Genomic DNA, 26,436 nt, shown 5'->3' with positions numbered 1-26,436 from the left:
AACGATGACAACCTCAGTTGGTCTCCTTTACCACTTTCTTTTTAGGAGGCAGATGTGGGAATTTTTTCCTAATTGTGTTCTTTTCTTGACTTAGATGACGACTGTCAATGTTGAAAATGTGAACCAACAGAGAGGAGAGAAGAGCATCTTCAAAGGCAAAACTGCCCCGAAGATCCTAGGAAAGGGCAACCTGGAGGCGCTGCAGAGACCCATGCTCCTTCACCTGGTCCGGGGGAAGGTGAGCCACGGGCTTTCTTCCGCTTTCCTGCTCTGCCCCCTTTCAGCGGGTAGAGATCTGAGGGACTCGTTGTCACCACCTGTTTTCAGTGGAATCACTTCAAGAACTGAGGGGCGGAGGCTGCTGAACAAATGTCTCCAAAAGAAATCAAACCACGCTCTGAATTCTATTTCCTACCCAGCTTCTCTCTGTTTCTGTCTCTCTGTCTCTCTGTCTCTGTCTCTGTCTCTCTCTCATTAAAGTCTTTGTAATAGAATGAAGTATTGGGTTCTGGATGAGAAACACTGCTTTTAAAGTGCATCTCTTATTAGCTATTAAACTAGGAAGGATTACAGAGCTATTGTAACACAGAAAACCGTTACAGCATGTTAGGTAAGTTCAGGAAAGTAGACAGATTAGAATGAAAGGTAAAAGTTTAGATAAATAATATTAATGTGTGAGGGTATCTGTCTGGGCAAAACACAAAACTGACATCTTCCTGTGTCATGTTGAAGACACAGCAGCTTTCAAAATATTTAGACATCCTTTAGAAATATGACTTGGAAAAGCACTAAACAGAGCAAAATGATGAAAAAATATTGTAATTCCATCTAGAAGCCCAGTAAAGAAATTCTGTAAGTTTTCAGATGTCTTACTTATGATTTAAATCTAACCTATTTTATAGTCCTACTATGTTGGAACTGAGAAGCAATTGTGAACAGTAAATGATCAGGCATTCCACATTCTAGTTTAGGAAGGTTGTGGGCATCTTATTCACAGAGGAAGATGTGAGCTCAAGTTTCGTCATGAGGTAGAAAGCAATCGGGAGATGGGGAAAGTTACAGCTGTCACTTTACATGTCTCCAGAGTTCAACTTCCTACCTCAAAATAATGATGAGAAGTACTGAAAAGTGAAAACGCCAGAAACCTCTTTGCAAAGCAGGATGCACATTTGTTATGAAGTACTCCAAGAAGGGCTCAGAGGCAGGCATGTGCTACATCACATAAACTCTGAACCCCAGTCTCTCAGAATGCCTTTCTCTTTCTCCAGCTCTCAGAATCTTTCCCGTGATTCAAGCTTTGTTCCCATATCCTGCTTTCTTTTGTAACAGTCTTGCCCTCTTGGTCGACGGGGACAGCCATGTGACTTCACCCCACTCTTGGTGCTTTGGAACCCACTCATGGCCTTCCCATTTCTCTTCTAGCCAGCCATATTCATTGCTAAGTTACAGCTTTCAGCAGAGAAAATGCCCAATCCTGTCAATATTCCAGCCCCTCCACTCTCGGCTCCATGTCTTTCTTCCCCTTCCCCAAAGTGTCTCCACCTTGTGCTGACTGGTGTGTCCATAAAGCTTTTCCTAACATCCTCCAAGCCCACCACCCCTTGAGTGCGTTATAATTCTCTGTCTTCTGTCCACAGTAGCAATGGGTTTCTCATGAGCAGCATCACATCTTTCTCTTAGTGCATTCGACAACTTGATTATAGTGAAAATTCAAGGAATGTTTGTAGAGTAAAAGGATGAACACAAAAGTTGATGAGAGGCTAGGTGAGCCAGTCTTGGCTTGTGATTCAGTTAGTGATAAGTAAAGGGAATGCCGTGCTTACGGCGTGCTGAGCTCCGCCTGACCACACCACAAACATTGTCCCCTGTGCTGGTCACAGACCTAGGAGGTTGCTACTGTGGTATACTCCTGTGGAAGATGAGGAACTGGAGTTCTGAGAAGTTAAGAAAAGTTCCAAAGGCCACAGAACTGACAGGTCACGAAGTTGACATTTGAAGCAGAGTTTATGCCTTCCCTTCAGTGTGCCACTGTCCTCTCATCGTCCTCCTGGGTGGACTTGGAGAATTCTCTATTTTATTTTTCACCATATGTATTCACTTACTTGATTTGCATATGGCTCAACTTTATTAACACAAAACACAGTTATTTTCTTCTCTGGACCTCCAAAGTGGCAAGCTTCTTGAGTCCATTAAATATTAATTGCATTTATGGTCTTGACCACAGCCTATCATTTTACAGTGCCTTTGCCAGAAGCTGAGTGCAAAGTCTTGCCGCACACACACGTAAGAACTCAGTGCCTTCACTGTTCAAAGGCTGCATGAAGCTGCCACATCACTATTTCAGTGACACCAATGTGCCAGCCCAACGGGATGTGATGATTTGCTGTAGCCACGGGTTAAAGTGCATCATTATATATCTCTCAATTGTACAATAAAGTACTTGGGAAAGGCTTGACCCTGTAGACTAAGAAGTCAAAGGGAATTTCCGGCCACATCGATGTTAGGAAGGTCATTGTCATTTCAGATTACAAGGAGAACAGCTGCATAGGCAGGGGACCTGCTGATGGACAGCTTTCTTGGAGGACATTTCTGCCCTAGGCCAAAATTAAATTCTACACAAGACTTCTGGGTTTCAAGAGAATCTTTTGGTTTTTCCAGAGCCCCCTTTCTCTTCTCCCCATTTACAGCTCCCATATTTACATTAGGAAAGAACCTAAAAGAATACTTAGATGCATATGCATTGTGCATTTTCTGTTTCCCACAATCACTCATTGACCATATGGAAGTGCTTGGGTACCATTTGATTTTGTCTGCATTCAACAAGCTAAGTTGGGAACATGGCAGTTACCTGTTAAGTTCATTAACACTGACAAATGAAAGTTACTGTTTGGTTTTGGTTGTCTGTACTGATAAAATTAAGTGTGCCTCTTATTTTACTTTGTTTCCTGGTGTGAATCTGCTATCTAAACCTGGCTTTCCAGCTCCTGCTCACACACTGACCCTGCAAAGGAGCTGTGGGTGGCACCTGTAAAAATCACCTATGTCTTCATTTGCTTCTGTCCCGTACTTCTTAACTATGCTCTGTCTTATAGTTAAATATCAGAGATAAAATGGTGAATCCCTGTTTGCAGGGATCAGTTCAACTTATTTTTGTTGTTTAGGCAAGGATGTAAATTTGAACTTCTGTTGCTGAGTCCATGAATTACGGGAGAATCTTCTTCCTAAGGGAAAATACAGTTCCAAGGGAAAACGGCCCCAGATTTCACCACAGGATGCTGGGTTCTCCTTCCTGGCAGTCTGCCTAGTCCTACTCTCATTTTGAGTTCCCTGTGTGGAAAGCTTAGCTTACTGTTCTCTGGACTCTGATGACTCTGGATTCAGATCAGAGGCCTGAGCACTTGGGTATTTAGAATTCATTTCAGAGCTAAATGAAGTTATCATCAGTTTTATCGCCTGAACACCATAAAACATACTCAGTTCCTCTTGTGAAACAGTGAATTTAAGATTACTTCTATGACAGTCACATGGGTCAAACTTCAAAGTTCCAGTTTATTAAGATTATCATTGTTCAGTAATTTGATGTTTGAATATGGATAAGGATGTCATCTTTACTTTGGGTCAGATTGGTCTGTCCTAGAAATAAACAGTTTCAGCTTCTGAAATAACAGCCATACAAAGGACAAAACAAAAGGCTTGTCTACTTTTCTAGTTGTAGGAAAACAATAAATATCAATAGAAAAAGCCAAACTTTTTTGGCTATGTCTCTGGGTTTATGCTTTTCAGATTACTGACTATGACTGTTCCTGCTAAAGGAAGGAAATCCAGTTTATAGTATAGAGCATCAGAGAGCCAGCTTGGATCTGAGAAGTTGCCAGTGGTTTGTTTGAGAATATGATCCCTGGATTTTCAGACAGTGAGGTCACTGTCACAGGTCCCTTTTAACCAGCACAAACAACACTATTCCAACACTGAGGGATTAGGCAGTGCAGTGACTAAAACTGACCGTAGATACAGTAGCCAGAAAACCTGTCACTAGGCACAGTATGTCTAGGAAGTAAAAATAGAGAGTTGAGGCTCTTGGAAAGCTGATTCAGGCACAATATTATCTCCTAAGACATGAGAAATTTTTAGGTAGGCTGAATTATTCAGATTAGTATTAATTAAATTCACCACATTACTGAACTTTAAATTCTATGTTTGTTTGTTTGGTTTTTGAGAAATAGGAAAGTATTGGGAATTTGGGGGGCAGAAATGCTCTGCCCCAGCTTGTGTAGACCATAGTAATTTTTACAGGGAAGGCATGTCTGCCCTCTGCTCCTAAACCGTGTGATGTGCTTGAAGTCAATCTAGGGTGAAAACAATAAGCTGTCCTCTGAACACTTTTCTTCACTTTTTTGCACTGTTTCTTAAAGATGGGCTGACTCAGTAAAATGATAAAGGATACAGTGCCAATAAATGTCAAGGGTAAAACAGAGCCAAGTCACTTCCTACTCCTGCCAAATCCCTCTTCTCATTTCAGCCTTTCTCTACCTTCTAATGAGAACCATAACCAGTAGTCATGGGCAGGCTGCGCAGTCCAAACAAGCCCGCCAGTCCTCCACCCTCTGCACTTCTTCTACCCAGAGCAGCAGCAGCGATGCTCGGGGAACACGGGCCGTCTGGGCTCTATTCATGGGCGAACCTGGGCGCTGTCAGAGCCATTTCAGGAATCTGAACTGCCATTTGTGGCGATTGCCATTCTCTTCAGTCATTAGTTTGTGTTTCAAGCAGAATTATAAGGGAAAAGTATGTGATGTGAACGAAAGGAATGCTCTAGGTTTTCTTCCTTGCACAGCCCTGGCTTTCCACAGAAACTCCCGACTCTGTAATGACCGTCACGTTCTGAACCATCATTTTCAGCCCTAAGTTCCGTTTCCTGATGGCCTAGCTTCTTAGAAGTAAAACCTGCCTCTTTTCACAAGAAAGAAATCACAGCTGTGTGCTGACAGTATCTCACACCGTCAGTAGAGGTGAGAACCCGGTCCTCCAGATCAGATAAACAATGGATCATTGCTTCATTTTTATTTCTCTTTCCCTTTAGGTCAAAGAGTTCTACTCCTATGAAAATGAGCCCGTGGGCATAGAAAATCTCAAGAGAGGCTTGGCTAGCTTATTCCAGATGCAGTTAAGCTCCGGAACCATCAACGAGGTACTTAGTGATGATTCTAAGAAGTCAGCATCTTGGTGAGGGGAAGGAGTGCTCACCTGTAATCTCACTTGGGAGCTAAGACCAGACTTTAGGCAAAGGTCTGCCCAGACAATATAGTAACCTTACGACACTGGATAACTTAACAAAAACCACCAGATCTCCACCACCCTCATAAAAACTGGGTATGCACTTGTGTGCTAGTACCCTGTGTAGCAGACAGAGACAGGTGAATTCTGAGAGTTCACTGGCCAGCCCTGCTGACCCAAATGGTGAGCTTAAGTTTCAGTGGGAGAACTGGTCTCAAGGGAATAAGGCAAAAAGTGATGGAGGAAAACACCTTATGCCCTCTAGGTATGGCCTACATGTATGCATATGGATGTGTACACACATACAGACAGGTGTACATATATGCACACAGGTGTGCATACATGCATTTATCACATACATAACACACACATACCTCCCAAGCAATAATAAAATCTAAGAAGGGCTGGGGATATGGATCAGTAGTAGAGAGCTTGTTGAGCATTCATGAGGTCCAGTTCAAGCCCCAGTACTACAAAATAAATAAGTAGGCCAATAAATAAGTCAATCAGAATCTTGTCAATAAGCATATCAAAATTGTTTGTAAGAATTTCTGCCTGTTGAAATTTCACAGAAAATTAAAAGCGCTGTTCTGTTTTAGAAAAGTTGACTTAAGTTAGGTAGTCAGATCTCATTTACATATAAAATTATTTATTGATTAAAAACAGAGTTAAGGAATTATAACCAATTCTACTAAAGGGACTTTGGATAATTGATATATATGCAGAAAACTTTGGGGATCCAATGGTTTTTAGGTGTCTCTGTCCTGCTGCCTTGTGGGGAGCATATTAAAAATATGTTCCCTGGATTTATCCCAAGGATGCTGAAATTGTAGACAAGCAAAGAGCTGAGCATCTGCAGTTTAATAATCTCAGATATTTGGAATGCAGTGTCAGTGTGCAGAATCACTACTTTACCCCTAATTCAGTAAAGAAACAGAAACGAGTTAGAGAATTAATAGGTCTCCAGCTATCACATCTGAGTCAAGCTGTACACCATTTTCCTGGTCTTAGTTCATCCAGCCCATGGGTGGAGGGCCGAGGGAATGCAGCTGGACTGCTTGCTAACACAGCAGCGGGCGTGGTGCCAGCACAAGACCAAAGGGAAAGCTCGGAGGAGCGGAGCAGAGTCTGTATTGGGATGTTTTTGTCTAAACTCAATTTTTTATTATGAATGGCAATGAATTTAGTTAATCCCACGAGTTTCAAGAATTTATGACCATATTTCTTTGTTAAAATCACACACCATCTTGCTACAGCCTTTAAAAACACCTCCCCCTCCCTAGATCATTACCCATATGACCAGAGATTTCAGTTATGGTCAGGCAGTTTGTCCAAATCCTAAACTCAGAGAGAAGTAGGAATTGCCCATGGTTCCTGGGACAGCTGAGGAGGTGTTTTAAGACTCAACGAAAGAAAGTGAGAGTCAGCATCCTGTAGGAACCTTCCAGGATTTCTGTCCTTTTGTTTTGTCCTCCTGGGGTGGGGTGGGGTTCTGCCATGGCATATTAGGAGCCCAGGAATCAAGCCTCTTCCTGGGAGAACACAGATGGTCCACACGACATCTCAAGCATTACGTTCTTACTTCCTGCTCCAGGTAGATATCTCTGGGGATTGTAAAGTGACCTACCAGGCTCAGCAAGACAAAGTGATCAAAATGAAGGCCCTGGACACGTGCAAAATCGAGAGGCCTGGGTTTACAACACTGAACCAGGTACGTACGGCAGATACTGCTTTCTTTGGGGCATTCGATAATGCGTTCTATAGAGATTTAAATAGTAGAAAAGGACAAAGCAGTGAAACTTGAAGACATTTATCATTTTTAGTTTAGGTTATATTTTCACATGTGCCAAATGAATCGATGTTTAATGTGTCGTGGGCGTGGGTGATGGGCAATGGTGTCAAAGAGGCACTCTGTGGAAAATCGAGCGGGAGCTGCTATTTGACTCAATTGAAGATTAAGAATAATTACTTTCTACTTATTCACCTATGTCTTTACTTATGCAGGTGTTGGGTGTCAGTTCAAAAGCCACATCTGTCACCACCTATAAGATAGAGGACAGCTTTGTCACAGCTGTGCTTGCCGAAGAGACAAGGGCTTTTGCCTTAAACTTCCTACCAAGCATTGCAGGAACAGTAGTATCGAAGTAAGACAATGTCAGAATTCTTATTTTCCTTCATCTATTATTATGTTCAACTTTTTCTCCTATACATGATTGTATGTGACTTGTAAATAGGGGTGTGTGTGTGTGTGTGTGTGTGTGTGTGTGTGTGTGTGTGTGTGCGCGCACGTGCACGCCTGTGTATGCATGCACACATGGATTATTTATTTCAACTGAATTCCTTGAAAAAATTGAATTCATCTTTCATCTGTTCATCTTCATTTTTCACACAATCTAGTTATGTATACAAAATACTAGTTTTTCCCATCTTTTGATGACAGACAAATTTCTAGGAGAGCATATCAGAAAAAAAATCACTACTGAGACCATTTTCTGGAAAATAAACTTTGCCGACTGTGTTGGCTAACAGATGACACGTGATTGCCTTGAACATGATTTTCAGAAAGCAGGTCTAAACTCAGAAGGGCTGACGTCCCATGTCTTGTTCAGCACCCAGGCAAATTTTCTCTTGACGTGATATTTTGAAAGTCTAGACTTAAACTTCCAAGCCTTTGAATAAGACAGTTACACCAGAAAAATTACATAATTTTGTTGGGGTTTAAGGTGTCCCTGGAGATTCTGCAGCCCGAGTGTAGATGGAGTAAGTTAGTTGGTTTTTTACTTGCTGAAATAATTGCCGTTTTTGTATTGTTTCCTCTCTCTCACATACAAACATCCATTCTTATAACGTGCTGTTGCCATTTGGTGTCGCACAGGCAGAAACTGGAGCTGAAGACGACTGAAGCGGGTCCCAGGATGATACCCGGGAAGCAAGTTGCAGGTGTAATTAAAGCACTTGATTCCAAGTACACAGCCATTCCCATAGTGGGCCAGGTCCTCCAGCAAGCCTGCAAAGGATGCCCTTCTGTAAGTGTGAGCAAATTCGGCACTGATGTTGGATTGTAATTGTCCATCACCCTTCCTGCCTGCCCTCCCTCCCTCCCTCCTTTCTTTCTTCACTGTCTCCGTCCTTCCCTTCCCTCCCCTCCCCTCCCTCCTTCCCTCCCTCCCTCCTTTCCTTCCTTCCTTCCTTCCTCCTTTCCCTCTCTCCCTCCCTCCCTCCTTCCTTCCTTCCTTCCTCCTTTCCCTCTCTCCCTCCCTCCTTCCCTTTCTTCCTTTCTTCTCTCCCTCCCTCCCCCCCTCCCTCCCTCCCTTCCTCTCTCTTTTTTTCTAAAGTAAAAACTTCAGCTAATTCTATAAAGGAATAAATCGTTTTACTACAGATAGCAGGTGATTTACCACACAGTTAACAGTCACTGATAGATTTTAACATCCTATGCAATGAGGTTAAAAAAAAATACTGAAGTGGAGAAGTTAAGTTATTGGCTTGTTTCAAAGCTGAAAGATGCCACTGACTAGAATTATTATATTTTCAAAACCATTGTATGATAACTATAATGTGTGAGAAAATGACCTTTTTCTCAATATTGCCCATTAAGCATAGATACAGTCTCTGAACAGTTCATATCCCAATAACAGCATGACATTGGACTTCACACAAACAATACTTTAAGAAGAGTAGGGAGCTCAAACTATTTGAAAAGTTGATTTTCAGTGAAGTTCAAGTAGGTTAGAAAATGGGTGCAGCTCTGCAGTAGATCTCACTTTGCCCCTCCCGAATACCAGATACCCTGCTGTTAATTAAAGTTCGGCATACCTTCACCAGTGTGCTCAAAGCCTGGCCTCAGATGTAGTTATGACAGCAGTCATTGGGGGACCAACACATCCAAACATCGGTTGGCTGTTGTCCCAGGCTATTGTGAGCTCAGAAAGAAGGGGGACTGCACTGCGCCCGTGTTTTGCAGCTGGCGGAGCACTGGCAGTCTATCAGAACACACCTGGAGCCTGAAAACTTGTCCAGTGCCAAGGCTGTCAGCAGCTTCCTGGCCTTCATTCAGCACCTCAGGACTGCAAGGAGAGAAGAGATCCTCCAGATTCTGAAGTCAGAGAAGAAAGAAGTGCTGTAAGCCCCCATTGTTGCTCGGGGTCATCTGTCAGGAAAATGTTCTTACACTGTTACTGTCTTCTAATTATTTTTTAAATTGACTTACGTAAAAATTAATGTGTTTGAACACTGTTACATGCGTGTATGTATATCATGCATACCTGCTGCCCCTGGAGGTCAGAAGAGGGTATTGGATCCCCTGGACTGGAGTCACAGGTTGTTGTGAGCTGGGAATTGAACCTGGTTCTTCTACAAGAGCAGCAGTGCCCTAAGTCACTGAGCCATCTCTCCAACCCTTTTCTTTGTTATATAAGAAGGACCCCTTTCAATCTTCTATCCTACCTTCTTCTGCTGGTCTGCACTCTCTAACTGCTGTGCCACAGGTCAGTAACAATGCTCACTTGGCCAGAAGTACATCAGTTTCACACTGATTCTCATGACGATTGTTTTGTGTCCATGAGTCTAAATTAGTAAAGGCTTGGGTTTATAATCATGCTCTGAAACGGGGGGGTGCCTCGCTTCTATGGAATTGTGTTCTCAAGCTATTAATCAACTTTGTTTGTTTGACATATTTTGAGACAAAATTTTGCTCTGTAGTCCAGGCTATCCTGAAATTTACTATGTAACCCAGGCTGGCCTTGAACCTGGGTTGATATTCCTGCCTCAGCCTCCTTAGTGTTAGGATTACAGGACTGAGCCACTATGAGTATGAGCTCAGTATTTAGTATTTATATTCATATTCATTCATATATTCATTAGTGTGAAAAATCAGTTAAAAATTTTATCATGCCCAGACTCAACTAACCAATGATATTTTTTATGACTAGTTTTTTAACTAGAATTTCTCCATGGAAGACAATAACACATTTGTTGTGGATAAAATAGAGCTATACCATGGTGTCTTTTTTATTTTTAAAGGGAAAAAAATTCTCTCTTACATATGAAGTTAAAATAGTTATCCATTTTCTATCAATAATGGTGCTTGAGTTAAACTAGGCGTTTGAGAAATATGTATATTTGCACATCTAATTAGAGAAAAGTATTCAATTTGGGACTTCAGGTTCTATGTATTGCTCATATAGGAAATATTTTGAGCCTAGTTTATTATTTCATTTACGTAATTTTAACTTAAAATCTTGAAATTGTATTTTGTTAGGCAAGTACAGTGTAGTAGTTTGTGTGTTCTGAGAAAAGAGCGAGAACTAGAGAGGACTAAGGAGAATGGAGAGGGCTTTGGAGAATGTATTATTCATATTTTTTGTTCCAAGGGAGATGTACTTCTTTAGGAAGCTCACATTAATGGGCGAGTGATGGAGATTTGTAGTAATGTCATTGTAAGTCCTGATGTCTGACGTGACGCCTGGTTTACAGCCCTCAGCTGGTGGATGCTGTCACTTCTGCCCAGACTCCAGACTCACTGGAAGCCATCCTGGACTTTTTGGATTTCAAAAGTGACAGCAGCATTGTTCTCCAGGAGAGGTTCCTCTATGCCTGTGGATTTGCCTCCCACCCCGATGAAGAACTGCTTCGAGCCCTCCTTGTAAGTCAGGGATGCTGGGAAAATAATGGCCATGGGATGCTAAAATCAAAAATGATAAACAAAAAGCTTCTTTTTCTTCTTCTTCTTCCTCTTTTTTTCATTTGTTTGTTTGTTTTTTGAGACAGGGTTTCTCTGTGTAGCTTTGGAGCCTGTCCTGGAACTCGCTGTGTAGACCAGGCTGGCTTCAAACTCACAGAGATCCTCCTGCCTCTGCCTCCTGAGTACTGGGATTAAAGGTGTGTACCACCACCGCCCAGCTATAATAACAAAAAGCTTCTTGAGTATAAGCAGGCATTAAAAGTGGATCCAATCGGAGAGGAGTCCAAAGAGAGAGCCCTCCTAGTATTCACATTCTGAGTTCGCTGGCCTCTTTTCTGTGCATTAACACTAACAGCACAGCAAATCTTCTCACTCAGGGTCTTTGCCGGCCCAGTGACCAGAACAACCGATGCTTTATGACGGCCTGAAGACCATGGCCACCTATCTTATCATGTGGCAGAGAAGAAAACACTGGAGTGGCGAGTCTATGTGATGCTTCAGTAAACAATTAGAATTACTTTGATTTTAAAAAACTTCATGCTGTTTTTACATACACATCGATGTCCCTGGTTCATATAAAGACTAGACTAACCTAAATAATCAAATCCCTGAACCCTGAAGGGTTCACAGATGGACTAGATCACCCGGGATCAGGCATTCTAGTAATCCTTTGTGGAAAACTAGACAACAGGTTTCTAAATGTCTCAGAAACAAATTCTGAGTTTGTTGTCTAGAAACACAAAATCATTTTTCTAGGTGTTTGTTACTTTGTTAACTGAAAGTGCCCCTTTGGAATGCTGAAGTGTTCTGATAACCTATTATTTGATCCCTGCTTGGCTACAGAGTAAGTTCAAAGGTTCGTTTGCAAGCAATGACATCAGAGAAACAGTTATGATCATCATTGGAGCTCTTGTCAGGAAGCTGTGTCAGAATGAAGGATGCAAGCTCAAAGTAAGTGCCACTGTCTCATGTCACTGCTGTCCAGACAGCCCAGTGTACTGCCATGCTGCCAACGCAGCCACTCTCCAGCCTCAAGCCCGCTCCCCGTTTCCTTTTTGCCCAGCAATCATTCCCATCTCACTTACTTTACAGTTCAGCTGCTCATTAGCTTTCTTGTTTATTTCTGTCTCTCACTGGGATGTAATCTCCACACAGTGATGAAGCCTTGTTTTTCAATACCAGTTGCTTAAATGGTTCCTAGTACATAGATTGTACTCAATAAATACTGTCTAGAAAGCAAATCACCCATTAATCTTCCTCCTAATACATATTTGTGATAGTCTTCTATGTATGTACTTAGGCGTTTTTTTTCCTTTGTTTTTATTTGTCTTAGACAAATTGTGTGTGTGTGTGTGAGTGTGTGCATGTGTGTGCTTTTGCGTACTTGTGTGTATGTGTTTGTGTGGTGGAACTCAAACTCATGGCTTTGCACATGACTCTCCTACTGAATTTCATCTGCAGCCTTGCCTACTTTAGAAATAGGGTCTCACTATGTAGCTCAAGCTTGCCTTGAATTTGCCTAAGCAGGCAGGCGTCAGACTCATAGCCTCCTACCTCAGACTCCCAGGTGCTGGGATTACGGTGTGTTTTCATACTCTGCCTCCCCCTGTGCTTTTTTTCTAGATATTTTGCAGTTTCAGATCTCAAGTTTAAATACTTAATTGATTTTGAGCTAATTCTTGTTCAGGAGTTAGTTAAGGATACACTTTCATTCTGCTGTATGTGAATGTACATTTTCTCACAGCCATATTGAAGACACTGCTTTCCCCATTGTATGTTCTTGGCATTTTTGTGGAAAAAATCATTTGACCATTGCTATGTGGGCTTATTTATCCCACAGGCTGTTGTTTCTATAAATTTATGCCAACACCATGCCATTTTTATGACTGTGGCTTAGTACTGTATTGTAAAATACAGTAATGTGATGTCTCTAGCTTTGTTTTTTTTTACTCAGTAGCTTTGGCCATTCGGTGTCTTTTTTATTCTATACAGATTTTAGAACTGTATTTTTTAGTTCTCTGAAGAATGTTATTGATATGTTTATATGTTTGCATTGAATCTGCTTTGGATCGTATACACATTTAATTCTTCCAACATGGGATATCCTTTTACTTCTTAGTGATATCCTCAGCTGTTTTATTCACCATTTTCTAGTGTTCAGTATACAGTGTCCCACTTCCTGGGTTATAAGTACTCTAAGTATTTTTTGATGCTACTATAAAAGGGCTGTTTTTGTAACTTCCTTTTCAGACACTACATTGTTAACATTTGGAAATACCACTGATTTTGTTGGTTGACATGTGTCTCACCACTTTCCCAAACCCATGCATCAGTTCCAATAGTGAGATAGTGGGGTTTGTAGGCTTTCCTGTGTGTAAAGCCATCTGGTCATGAAACAGGTGGTTTCACATATTTATTTTCCTACTTAATGGCTGTTATTTCTATTTCTTGGCTAATTATTCTGGCTAGGACTTTAAGTATGAGGATAAATAGTAGTGCCTACTAAGCATTTTTGTCATGATCCTGATCATAGAGAAGCCTTCAGCTTCTCACTGTGTAGTGTGTTAGTTATGAATTCACCACACATGGCTTTTATCACATGGGATATTCCTTCGACACCTAATTTGTAGAGAGTTACCAGAATAGAAGGTGACACTTTGTCTGACGTCTCTTCTTCATTTGTTGAGATGACCATATTGTTTTGGCCTTCACTCTGCTGATATGGTCAGTTACATTTGTTGATCTACATATGCAAAACCGTGGCTGAGTTCATTACGGGATGAATCTCACTCAATCATGTAGGATGTGTATGTTGGCATTTTAGTGTACTCTTGCTGATTTAAAAAGGTTTATTTATTTCATGTGTATGCATGTTTTGCCTGCATGTATGTAATTGCACTGCGTTTGTGCCTGGTACCTGTGAAGACCAGAAGAAAGAGTTTGATGCTCTGGAATTGGAGCTACTGATGATTGTGAGCTGCCATGTGGCTCTGAGAATTGAACCAGAGTCCTCTGCAAGAGCATCAAGTGCTCTTAACTGCCCAGCCATCTCTCCTCCTCCCTGCTGCCGTTCCTTCGTTAGACGTTTCCAGTCCATGTCCAGCAGTGAAATCGGTTTCTGGTCTTCTGGTAGTGTCTTGGCTCTGGTATGAGGCAATGCTTTGCACAGTGGCAGTGGTAGTATTCGCTTTAAATGTGACGCCATCTGGTCCTGGCCTTTCCTTAATTATGCAGTCAGTCTTGTGCATTGCCAGTGTCTCCACACTCCTGAGGTTTTCATCATTTGGTCATGTTTGTTTGTTTCAAGCAGCTGGGCTGTTTCTCCAAGTTGCCTAGTCTTCTGTACCACTTGCTCTGACTCTGAGGACCTTATGTGGTGTCTCATCAGTGGTAACGTCTCATCTTTCATTTCTGATTTTGCCTATTTGAGTCTTTTCTTATTCTAGCATAAGGTCTGTTGGTTTTGATTATGTTTTTTAAAACTCAAATTTTATTTTCATTGATTTTTTTGCATGATTTTCTATTTCTTTTTTTCTTGTCTGGTTTTTGTTATTTTCTCCCTTCTGCTAATCTTGAGTTTCTTTTGTGCTTGACAACAGTTATTTGAAACATAACATGTTGTTTATTTGAGATCCCTTTTGATGTCAGCAAGTATGCTGTAAGCTTTGTTCTCAGGGCTGTTTTTACTGCAACCATGAAGTATGTTGTATTTCCATTTTCATTTACCTGAAAGTGTATTTTAAGTCTCCCTTTGACCCAATAGTTGTTCAGGAAAATATTGTTTAATTTCCACCTATTTGTTAATTTTCCTTGATTTCTTTCTGTTATTTGACTTCTAGTTTCACATAATTATGGCTGAAAAATATTTGATATGGTCTCAGTCTTCTTAAATTTGTTAAAACTTGCAGTGTACCAGATATGGTGCTGCACACCTCTAATCTCAGCACTTGGCAGGCACAGGGACCTGGAGCTCTCTGGTCTACATAGTGAGCTCCAGGCTACATAGTGAGACCCTGCCCACCCCCAAAAGCCCCCAAGCAGCAACAACAACAAAACCCCCAAACTTAATATATGATGTAGCCTGCAAATTTTCTGTCTATCCTTCAGAAGAAAATCTACTGTGTAGGTATTGGATGTGATGTTCAGCGTATGACTTGGAGGCACTTGCCCCAAGTGGAGTTCATGTCAGATGTTTCCTTATTGGCTTTGTCTGGGTGACCTGTAAAGTCCTGTGTGTTTCTTGGGTTGCAGTATGTCTCCTTTCAGATCTCAGATGCTCTGTTGTTGCACGTATGTATGTCTGTAGTTCTTACTGTTCTCTTGATGACTCAACCCTTTACCACAATTGAATGATCTTCTTCGTCTCTTTTGAGTGGTGTCCTTACAGGCTATGGGACTCTACAACTTCCTCCTTGATTGGAACTTTTTCTGTGATGAGTGCGATCTTCATATGTGAGTTTTGGTGATAGGATTAACTTGCTGCTGATCACCTAGAACTTTGTGTCTTAATCATATTTGTGAAGGCATCTTGGCTTGTCTGAGTAGGCTATCCAATATCTCATCTGCTACATTTAAAAAAAGAAAGACAATAACTCACTTTGTAAGCATAACTAAATATGGAGAACCAAAGCGGATTAAAAATCTAGTAATATCCATTAAAAGCCTGTTTTCCTATTTTACCAGTTTAAAATGCTGAATATTATATATAGCCCCCTTTCCCTCATTCTTATTATGAGCAAGCATTCAGTCCCCATTTTCTTCTGCTAAAGAAAGACATCACTGTGTTGTTTTTTTTCTTCCAAATGCTTGTTATTAAAAACAATATGGAGAATCATTCTTGAGACTCCACAGGGAGCAGCCAAAGATAGAATGCATGATAAGCATTCGAGAAAGGGTCACTAACAACAGGGATGTTAAAATTTGGCAGAAATCAAATTTAGCATTACATCTAAGATATTAGAGAATGACAAATCTCTACATTTTCAATTCCAATAATTATTAAATGGCTGATATATTTTTTAATCAATTTCTGTGTTGAATATCACATTGTGGCTAAAGAAAAAATCCACATGTAAAAGCACCCAGTCAGCATTATTTAGTGAGCACGGACTTCATACTTTATAATGCATGTGCAGTAACCATGTATTCATCACAGTATGGCCATTCACCCAGCAGGCACATTATATTGAGTACAACAAATAATGGAGAGATGACTCACATAGGCAGGAGGGTACATAAAGGTCACATGCAAATATTGCTTTATTTTGTCTAAGAGTCTTAAGCACCCATGAATCCTGCTGTCACCAGGAGGTCCAGGAGCCAAGCCCCATGGATGCTGTAGTATTAAACCATGAGCAAAGGAGTCTGGGGTATGGAACCACAGCTGCCTTTGTTTGAGGTGCTGAGGCAGTTCCCTCCATATAGAATAACTGAGCTTCATCATTGACTGTTTGTGTTTGGAGTGTGTTAAAGACTAAAGGCCCATTATGAATTATGCTCTGCTTCTCTAGAACATGTAAGCAGACATTTGAGAAGACTTGGTACCTTTAGCAAGCTTTACTTAGCAGCCAACGCAAAGTTCCTAAAAGTTGATTTTTTTTTTTTTGTCTGAGTGTGAAGTTGGGCATTTGTCTAAGGTGTATGGTGTTTTAGGCAGTGGTTGAAGCTAAGAAGCTAATCCTGGGAGGACTTGAAAAGCCAGAGAAAAAAGAGGACATCACGATGTATCTGCTGGCTCTGAAGAACGCTCTGCTTCCTGAAGGCATCCCATTCCTTTTGAAGTACGCTGAGGCTGGAGAAGGGCCCGTCAGCCACCTGGCTACCACTGTCCTCCAGAGATATGATGTCTCCTTCATCACAGATGAGGTAAACACATGAACAGAAGGAGGGAGAAAAAACACTTCTGGTAAACCAAATGCCATCTCCTCTCAAGTTCCTCTGCTTTTGTTTTTGTTTTTTCTCACAACAATCACTCCATTATGCTTAGAAATAACTCTTAAGGTGTATTTAAGGCTATTCTAAATCAGCCTCACATTTTGAATAGAGATGTCTTGTATCCTGAAACACATTTTCTTATCTTAAGAAACAAATTCTAGTAGTTGTCCAGGTAGCTAAATTCTCTTTAGAAATATCTTTCCTTTTGTACATTTCAGAGCACTGTTAAAGTTTTCAACTGGTTGAAGTATGTGACCTCAACTGCTCATGGATGGTTTTCGGGAAGCCTCCTACATTGTGATTTTGTTAGAGCAGAGAGTGTTTCAATGGGAGCTTCCTTGACAGTGTTTACCACTGAGGATGCTGTCTGCAGCTGAGTGTCCTCCTACTATTTTGTATGAAAGGTAGTTGACTGTGAGGCATGAGGTGTGGGCTTTTAAGAAAGACCAACCTACCTATCATTCTGGGTGGTTCTTTCCTGGTTGTTTGTTCTTGGGTAGGTTACTGAACTCCAACAAGTCTGAGAGCAAGGGCAAGATTTGAAGAGATGGGAAGAGGCAAGAGACAAGAAGAACTGAAGAAAATAGCATGGTATATGTAGAATAAAGATTCAAGAGAGGTGTTGTAATCCCTTAGAGAAACCAATTCTTGAAGGATCTAAAGTAGTCCTGTGAAACCTGTATTAATTCCTCTTGGAGGCAATGCTTCATGACCTAATTATGTTCCCCTAGACCCCACATCTCAAAGATTCTACCACGGTAACACCACCACACTGATGACCACATGTAAACCTTGGGGAGACACATTCAAACCATAGAGATTGATGCAGAGTGCCAATATGGGGAGATTGTGTATGAGCTGGGGTTGGGAATGTTTGGAAACTGTTTCTCTTTTTAGTATGAACATAAAACTACTTTTAGAAATGGGCACATAAATTTTCTATTAAAAAAATAGGGGAAAGGAATCTAAGATACTTTACTGTAAAAGAATACCAGTTCATATTGCCTTCTCCTCCACAAATTCCCATTGCCATGGCAGCCTTAGAAGTCTTTATTAGGTAATACCAAGCACTGTTCCAAAACACATGAACTGCAAAACCTTACCGTTGATCCACAGTTTACTACTCGTGCTGTGTCTAACGTGGGTTAGGGAATATGTGGCTTTGTGTCCACAGCAGTCCTGAAAGAGATGCAGAAGGCATGCCAGGTCTTACCTGCCTCTGCCTAAGTGCCATCCACATCAATTCTGTTCACAATCCAGTAGCTAGCCTAGTCACACGGATCAACCTAATTGCAGAGGAATCTAGCAAATGTAGTAACACATATGTATCTAAATAAGCACTTGCTATTCTCTTACTACAATATCAACTTTAAATTATTACATTAATTTATTGAGTGTGTGTGTGTATGTGTGCATGCATGTAACATGACACACATGAAGAGTTGAGAAAACAACTTTTTGAAGTCAGTTCTCTCCTTCCACCATGTGGGTCCAGAGGGTTGAACTCACGTCATCGGGCTTGGCCACAGAGACTGATATCTGATGACCCATCTCACTGTCCCTACGACATCAACTTTAAAACTCCATGGTTGTGATAAGATTAAACGTCTTCTAACAGGTGAAGAAGACCTTGAACAGGATATACCACCAGAATCGTAAGGTTCATGAGAAGACTGTGCGCACAGCTGCCGCTGCTGTGATCTTAAAGAACAATCCATCCTACATGGATGTGAAGAACATTCTGCTGTCTATTGGGGAACTTCCCAAAGAAATGAATAAATACATGCTCACCTTTGTGCAAGACATCCTGCATTTTGAAATGCCCTCGAGGTATGATGTATTCCATATGCTTCTTCTTACTCATGTCCATTTGTATATTGATGTGGTGCATACATAGCTAATAATCATGACCTGGTCATTACACAAGGTAGTGTTACATAAACCCAGTGAATGTCAAATTTCTCCAAAGAAAGTCTTTACTGAGTCAGATAAAACAGCTTCCCTTTCGCTGGTTGAGATTTGGAACTTGGGGTAAGGCTGTTACTCTGGGTATCCACTCAGTGTAGTAAATATATAGATCACCAAATGCTAGGAAAGTTTTAAAGTCAAATTGCATTTTCAACAGGACTATTTTTGTAAGTAGCACAATGAGATGAACCATTCTCAACAAATGCTCTTTTGTCTTAACTTTTCAAATGTGAGGAATTTTTGAAGACTTATGTCACAACTCCCCTGAATTTGCTACTGAAGTTACAAATCTTAGTCACGGCCCACTGTTTAGGAAAAGCTCAGGTCTGCACAGCAGTTCCCGTGGACTTCAGTATGCTCGGTCACTCGGTCCCTCTCGGGTCACTCGGTCCCTCTCGCTGGACTCACATCGTTCCATTTCCCAAGTGCCCCTTCCTATTTCACTCTGAACTTCCCTCTTGAGGGCGCCTCCCCCAAAGCTCCTGCTCACTGGAATCAGAGAGGGATGTTTATCTTCTCTGCCGTACACAAGGAACACTTCCCCCAGGGAAGATCCAGTGTGTGCATCCCTTAGAGAAAAGGGAAAAAGGAATAGGGTTGGGTGGAAGTAAAAGACAAGAAAATCAAAATAAGAGGAATGAGAAATCAGAAGCAGAAGGAAGGGGAAATCAGCAGGGGAAGAAGGGAGGAAGGAGCAGGCCAGCTGGAGGGAGGTGAGTGGGGTCGGGAGCAGGAAGGAACCCGGGCCTTGCTGGCCTCTATGGATCAGGTTCTTCTGTTCCTTCCTTGTTACTGACACTCCTTGGAGGAGGCCCTGGTGTGTCTGCTGCCTCTGCTTTGTGAACCTAGCGATTTGGGGACAGGAAAGAGGAGGTAGTGGGGCAGAGAGCAGCCTAAGAAACAGAAAGAAGCCGTGGTAAACATTTACATCTGATTCTCAGTAACAAAACCCTTAGAGCTGGACGAGATGTTAAGGCCAACTTTGTTTGGTATGTGTCTCTTTCCAGTGTAGGGCGGTTTTGTTTGTTTGTTCATTTTCCTGGCAAGTTGTACCAGACTCCACTTGACTCTCCCTGGTGTCAGGAAGTTCACTGCCACTTAGCAAACCTGTGCCACTTTGGGGACTTGGTTATTGTGTGTTCCTATACACTGATGCCTCCCTATTGGCTCTCGTTTCGTCTCTGGCACACAGCAGAGTGTGTCTAATGTTCATCCACATGGAAACCGTCTGAATATTGGAGAACATGACCTTTTCACTTCCAAGCCAAAAATCAAATGAACTGGTGACACCGGTACATAGGGAGATATAAAGTGCCATTCCTTCTTGCAAAATGTTTCTGCCTCAGACCTAGGCCTGGTTTACTTTAGTTGATTACTGGTGAGGGGGAAGAGTGACATGTTGTAATTTTGCTATTACTGACTGATTAGCATGACCTGATGAGAAATGAAAAGATCTCAATGCTGAGTACATAACCATGACACAGTCCTGAAGTAAGAGGAGAGAACCATTCTCCTGTGGGCTTTATTGCGCTTTCTCTGTGGTGGAAAATGCATAGATAGCAATCCTGAAAACTGACTGTTTTGTATCATCTGCCAATGGTGATTTTAGAAGGTATGGAAAAAGTAAAGAAAACGTGTGCAGTCCCGTTTGACGTAGCTTCCTTAAATTTATATACTATTTTAACAACACAACTATGATGATTCAAACTGTGTTTTCTGCCCAAAGTGTCCCCCAGTCAGCTGAAGACATCTCATTGCTGGGCACCCTTACCTTTGTCCTTTTGACACCAAACTAGGTTTCCGATATTTGAGGAATGAAGGGGAAAGCCCACATCTTGCCACTGGTGCCCAGCTGGTACTTCCTTCAGTCTTGGGGCATGAGGAAAATGTGGCCTTCTTTTTAGAACGCTGAGGATTTGGTTGCATTCCCAGTTTGATTTGGGAAACAGACATTGCCGTCAATGAGAAGTCTTCTCTTCTGTGTTGCAGCAAAATGATCCGTCGAGTCCTGAAGGAGATGGTTGCTCACAATTATGACCGTTTCTCCAAGAGTGGGTCCTCTTCTGCCTATACTGGCTACATAGAACGTATGTGACCCCCCAAAGAGCTTCCTGTTCCACCCCCTTTCATTAGCATTGCCGAACTGTTCCTGAGTCCTGTGGTTATTTTGTCGTTAGGTAGCCCCCGTGCAGCATCCACATACAGCCTTGACCTGCTGTACTCGGGTTCTGGCATTCTGAGGAGAAGTAACCTGAACATCTTCCAGTACGTCGGGAAGACAGATCTTCATGGTAGTCAGGTACCTTCCATCCCACGAGTTACTAATGAAAGAAACTGGTGTGAGGTAAAATAACATATACAGAGAGCAGCATTACAGAATATGCTCGTAAGCCAGCGGTGGTTTCTGGCATAAAGCTTCAACTCTGAAGTTGAAACCAAAGTAGTTGGGTTTGCTTCACTTTCCAGACGTCTGTCTGTAACACACAGACACACAGACACACACAGACACACACACGCACAAACTTGAAGCTGTGCCAGATGTCTGTCTGTAACTCCAAACACACATACATGTACAGACTTGAGGCTGTGCCAGAAGTTGCTAGTAAAGCTTGCAATCACAGATGCATTGCTTGGGTGTTTCTAAGAGTTTAATTTTATGCTGTGTTTGCCCTTTTGCTCATCTCTGCAGAGACTGGTTTCTCCTACAAGAAACTTCATAATACAATGTACAGCTCCCAAAGAGTTAATTCATATTTCTCCAGTACTGCTAGGAGACAAGAATCAAGTGTCGGTAGTTGAGAACTGGTTGAACTTTAGTCCAAAATTAAATGATGATTTATTGTTATTGTGAACTATACCATCAGTTTAGTTTAATGACTCTCAGACTGTAGCCTTCTAATTGAAGCTATTCAAGCTTCAAAAATGATCCATGGCTGTGGGAACTTGACATGAGATGTCCACACCCTTCAGTGGCACCCTGGTCAGAATCTCATACCCTCCATGCCAAGGCATTGCCATTTGCTCTCTAATATGCACTCGAGAATGCCAAGCATACAGTGGTTAGTGCCTGACTATGCAGGATTGAAAGTACGCAAAATTCTTTACATGCTAGTCATCAGGGGGCAGGCTTCCTCATAGTATGGCCTTGTTTTATGGTCGGGGTGAAAGTTTGACATGGAGGGTATGAATGTACCCTCTCAGAACAGCAGATTGGGTGGCACTGCCCTTGCCTCTCCATCTCCTTTCAGAGGCTCCAGAAGATGGCAGGTCCACTGTATGAGACAGGGTGGGGAGATCAAGCGTCTCCGATGATGCCCTCCGACAGAAGGCCTGTGGTCTTTGTAGTCATGGAGAAGGCATTCAAGCCCTGCTTCTGCCTCATACTAGCTAAGTGAATATTCACCCATCTTCACTCATCTACTAAGTGAATAAAATCTTCCATACATCCAAGGGTGGTTTTGAAGATTACATGGAGAGAGCTAATTTCTATTATGTTCAGGCACAGAGGTTTGGTTTTTATTCTTGCCTAGTTACAGAAGATATTTAGGTCCGGGCCCTGGAAAAGTTCTGTTTGTAGCTCAGAGGCATCTCCATCATTGTGGAGCAGGTGGAAACGGTGGTCATCAACCTTGTGTCCTTTTCTCCCTAGGTGGTCATTGAAGCTCAGGGACTGGAAAGCTTAATTGCAGCCACTCCTGACGAAGGGGAGGAAAACCTTGACTCCTATGCTGGCATGTCAGCCATCCTGTTTGATGTTCAGCTCAGACCTGTCACTTTTTTCAATGGATACAGTGATTTGATGTCCAAAATGCTGTCGGCGTCTAGTGACCCTGTCAGTGTGGTGAAAGGGCTTATTCTGCTAATAGACCATTCTCAGGTAACTCTTTACCTCTCTCAGCCTTCAAGTGTCTATTGAGTCCTGGCACAATGTGTGTGTGTGTGTGTGTGTGTGTGTGTGTGTGTGTGTGTGTGTGTGTGTGTGTGTGTGTGTATGCATGTTTGTGCACAGTAAGCAGGTCTTTGCACAGTCAGATCTTGTGGAAGCTAGAGGTCATTCTCAGATGTCTGCCCCAATTGCTTTCCAGCTTCTTTTTTAAGACAGTCACTCACTGACTCTGGAGCATGCTCCGTTACATTATGATGGCCAGACAGCAAGCCCCAGAGCGTCTGCTATCTCTACCGCCCCAGCACTGGGATTACAGGTGTGCACTACTGTGCCTTGATTCTGTGTGAGTGATGGGAACCGAAGTCAGGTCTTACGCTTGTGCAGCAGACACTACCCAACTGAGCCTCCCTCAGCCCACCAGACACATTTTAAGCGTGTCTAGAAAGTGCAAGTTACAGCTCTGTGGGTCTTGGAGCTCACCCTCTGTACGTTTGGTCCTCTTGCTATTGTTGCTCTTTCTCCTTCGCTATACACAAGTACCATTTGCCTTCTCTATTATTAGCTGCTTAGTGGAGAATGTCTCTATCTTTATAGCTCCTTATATAAATTCAAAGTAGATATAGATCTCAAAAACAAAGAAATTGATAGTTTGACTTTTATGATGTAATAAGCATTTGGAAATAGGCTGTCCAGAGTTAACACAGTAATCCTCAGGGACCAGAATCTTTGCACTTTAGTTCAGCCTGCCTAACTCACTGTGTAGAGCAGGCTGGCCCCAAACTCATAGAGATCTGCCTGCCTCTGCCTCCCAAGTGCTGGGATTAAGGGCTTGCACTATCATGCCCAGCTTTACTATGACTTTTAATCTCACGCTTGTCAACTTGTGACTCTGTGATGACCACTCCCCTTCTGGCACAGCACCCAGCCCCTTAAAGAAGGAAGAGAAGGATGAAGAGCTGGATGGCCATCCAGAAGCCTGGATAGAATATTCCTGACCACAGTGGTGTCATGAAGCTATCTCTAGCTGCAAGGGAAGCTGGATTTTCCAGCTTTGCACTGGGTGTCGGTGCACTTTGGAGAAAAGCAGGTTTCTTTTCATGTGAATGAAGAGGAGAACTAGAGGTGCCACTCATACTCTCCAGCCCTCTAGTGATACATAAATAAACACTCGGTGCTGGCAGACCTGTAAAGGGCAGAGAGTGACTATTTCAGGCTTCAAGAGCCAAATGGTCTTGATGCACCTATGCAGCCCTATGATTACAGAGTGAAAACAGCCATCAGCAGTCTATTACCTGAGTAGAGCTGTGTTCCAATAAAATGCTATTTACAAAAATAGCCAGTGAAGCAGAATGAGTTTCCTGAAAGCTATAGTCTGTTAATCCCTGACTTAAATTTTCTTGTATGGTTTTCCTATTCATTAAGATACTGCACCCTAAGCAAGGTGTGGTCTATGAGAGATTGCCCCTTCACTATTAAACATCACCAGTGTTCATGTGTGTCAGGCTGAAGTATTTGGCAGATCTGAGGTTATTTCACCAATAAGCTGCCGAGGCCCCAGGCTCTGCAGAACACTCCAGCAATGCCATCCTAGCTTCAGAAGCACATACCACTCCAGGTCAAGTGCTGACATTGAAGGAAACATTGGCAGCTGGCAGCCTGTCACAGCCACCAGGGCAGATAGAATTACTCAGTGCTCTCTCTCTCTCTTTCTCTCTCTGTTTCTGTGTGTGTGTCTGTCTCTGTCTCTCTCTCTGTGTCTCTGTCTCTCTGTGTGTGTCTGTCTCTGTCTCTCTGTGTGTGTCTGTCTCTGTCTTTCTATGTGTGTGTATATGTCTCTCTGTCTCTGTCTGTGTGTGTGTGTCTGTCTTTGTCTCTGTGTGTGTGTGTCTGTCTCTGTATCTCTGTCTCTGTGTGTGTCTCTCTGTCTCTCTATGTATATGTCTGTCGGTGTGTCTGTCTCTGTCTCTGTCTCTCTCTATATCTATTTCTGTCTCTCACTGGATTACATTTCAGCAATGGTATCCAAGAAAGAGGAGCCTCTTAAACCAGGAAATAACATATTTTCTTAAGTAGAAGCAGTGAGATGAGCTGTCAAAATGTCAGTGCCTTTTCTGTAAGAAACACCTTGTAGTTCATAGTTTAAAAAGCAAAATGATCACATCAACCACAAACCCAAAGTTCCAGCATCTTCTTCCTCTAGTCCCTAGACAAAACATTAAATAAATGTATACTCTGGGCCAATTGAGGACTTAAGTTTATATTCTATCTTCTTTGCAATATTCCTCAGAACAGACTTTCTTACAGACTGTGAAACAAAGAGTTGTAACTATGTGACAGCTGTGTACAGCAGCTGAAAAGTCCTATCCTTAGACACGGTCTGGATAGTCTCCCCAGGAAGCCTCTGGGCCATCGTTTTCCTGTCAGTGAAGAAATACAATGGCTCCAGTGGAGAGCAGCGTGATGTTTGATTTCTCACGTGTAAGGCTTTGGGCATACAGGTACTCAAAATCTGTTAGTTCTACTCATTTAAGTTTCTTAAAGAACTAGAACCTCTGCACTGTATGGTTTAGTCCCATTTCCAGAGGCAAGGGAGGGGGCTGGGGAGATGGGCATGTCCGTTTGTCCTCGTAAGTAGATCCCGTAGAATTCCTTGTGACTACATACATATAAGAGCTCTTCCTTTGGAGGAAGAGAATCGCTGAGAAAGCCGAAGTGTTTCTCCAAACCACTTGCAGTGAAAATGCTCTTCTCACACAGGCATTTTAGCTGATAACTGTGAAGTGATCTTTTCTGTGGCCTGGATGCTTTGACATCCAGCTAATGTACAGCCATGGGAAGGTGGGGATCTACATCTCAGGGTCCTACTGGACTAAATGGATCAACAGGTCTATAGATTTCCAATCAAGAAAACAAGATTATGCAAAGGAAGGAGTATTCCTGAGGCAGGACACTATAGGAGTTACTTGGCAACAGGCATGGACATGGTGTGCAGCAGACCTGGTGCCATCCCTGGTTTTCAGAGGCTTAGGTACACATTTGGGCATGATTGTTGTAGGTTTTACAGGACAGGATGTGATTCTTTACATTAGTTATGAAGCATGACATAGTCCCTGCATCCTATGCGAGCCACATTTTTGTCCTAGAGTATACATGGCGTTAAGCATCCTTAGGGATGTCCCCTTATGTGTCCCAACCGTGGCACAGAGCACTCAGGAGTGTCCTTCAGAATGAAAGCATTTTCATATCAAGGTCACACTTTCTTATTCTACTTGGGTGTGAACCAGCTCTCTGAGGTTTCCTGCCACATTTGATATTTCTGTTTGTTTGAAATTCAGAGAGAACAGCACAGTCCTTCCTAAAAAGTGCAATCATGGCATTTGTGCCTGGCAAATGCATGGCTTTTTTGGTCTGCTTATGGCAGCTACACAAAGAAGTTAGTCATGCTCTTAGCTGCCAGGAACTCTTAACGTCTTTGGAGGAATACCAGAGTGAAGGGTACAGAGCTGCATTCCCAGAATCATTATCACATTCAGCACTGCCTCAGACCGCCTGATTTCAGTCTAGCATAGAATGTCTTCAGCCTGCATCACCCCACTTAATGCACATGGAAAGTAGGGGAGTTAAAGTCTGAACACAGGCAAACAACACAAAGCAATGGGCTTCAGATGATAAGACAACCAGCCAGGAGGCC

General features: G+C 42.3%; 1 protein-coding gene across 1 annotated transcript in view; it reads left to right on the top strand.

Moving 5' to 3' along the window:
• Mttp (microsomal triglyceride transfer protein) overlaps positions 1-26,436 on the top strand; it is a 40,533-nt gene that overhangs the window by 7,508 nt on the left and 6,589 nt on the right. The window contains exons 3-15 of the mRNA XM_052731773.1: positions 95-238; positions 5,081-5,188; positions 6,869-6,985; positions 7,279-7,418; positions 8,150-8,300; positions 9,239-9,396; positions 10,750-10,918; positions 11,801-11,908; positions 16,610-16,822; positions 18,510-18,721; positions 20,849-20,946; positions 21,037-21,158; positions 22,509-22,736. Coding sequence (XP_052587733.1) covers positions 95-238; positions 5,081-5,188; positions 6,869-6,985; positions 7,279-7,418; positions 8,150-8,300; positions 9,239-9,396; positions 10,750-10,918; positions 11,801-11,908; positions 16,610-16,822; positions 18,510-18,721; positions 20,849-20,946; positions 21,037-21,158; positions 22,509-22,736 — 1,968 coding nt within the window. The remainder of the gene's footprint in view (positions 1-94; positions 239-5,080; positions 5,189-6,868; positions 6,986-7,278; positions 7,419-8,149; positions 8,301-9,238; positions 9,397-10,749; positions 10,919-11,800; positions 11,909-16,609; positions 16,823-18,509; positions 18,722-20,848; positions 20,947-21,036; positions 21,159-22,508; positions 22,737-26,436) is intronic.

The sequence above is a fragment of the Peromyscus californicus genome, unplaced genomic scaffold, assembly GCF_007827085.1.
Source record: "Peromyscus californicus insignis strain IS unplaced genomic scaffold, ASM782708v3 Scaffold_9__1_contigs__length_137607984, whole genome shotgun sequence".
Classification (NCBI taxonomy): domain Eukaryota; kingdom Metazoa; phylum Chordata; class Mammalia; order Rodentia; family Cricetidae; genus Peromyscus; species Peromyscus californicus.
The sequence above is the reverse complement of the archived record's forward strand: the minus strand, read 5'-3'. Positions and strand labels throughout refer to the sequence as shown.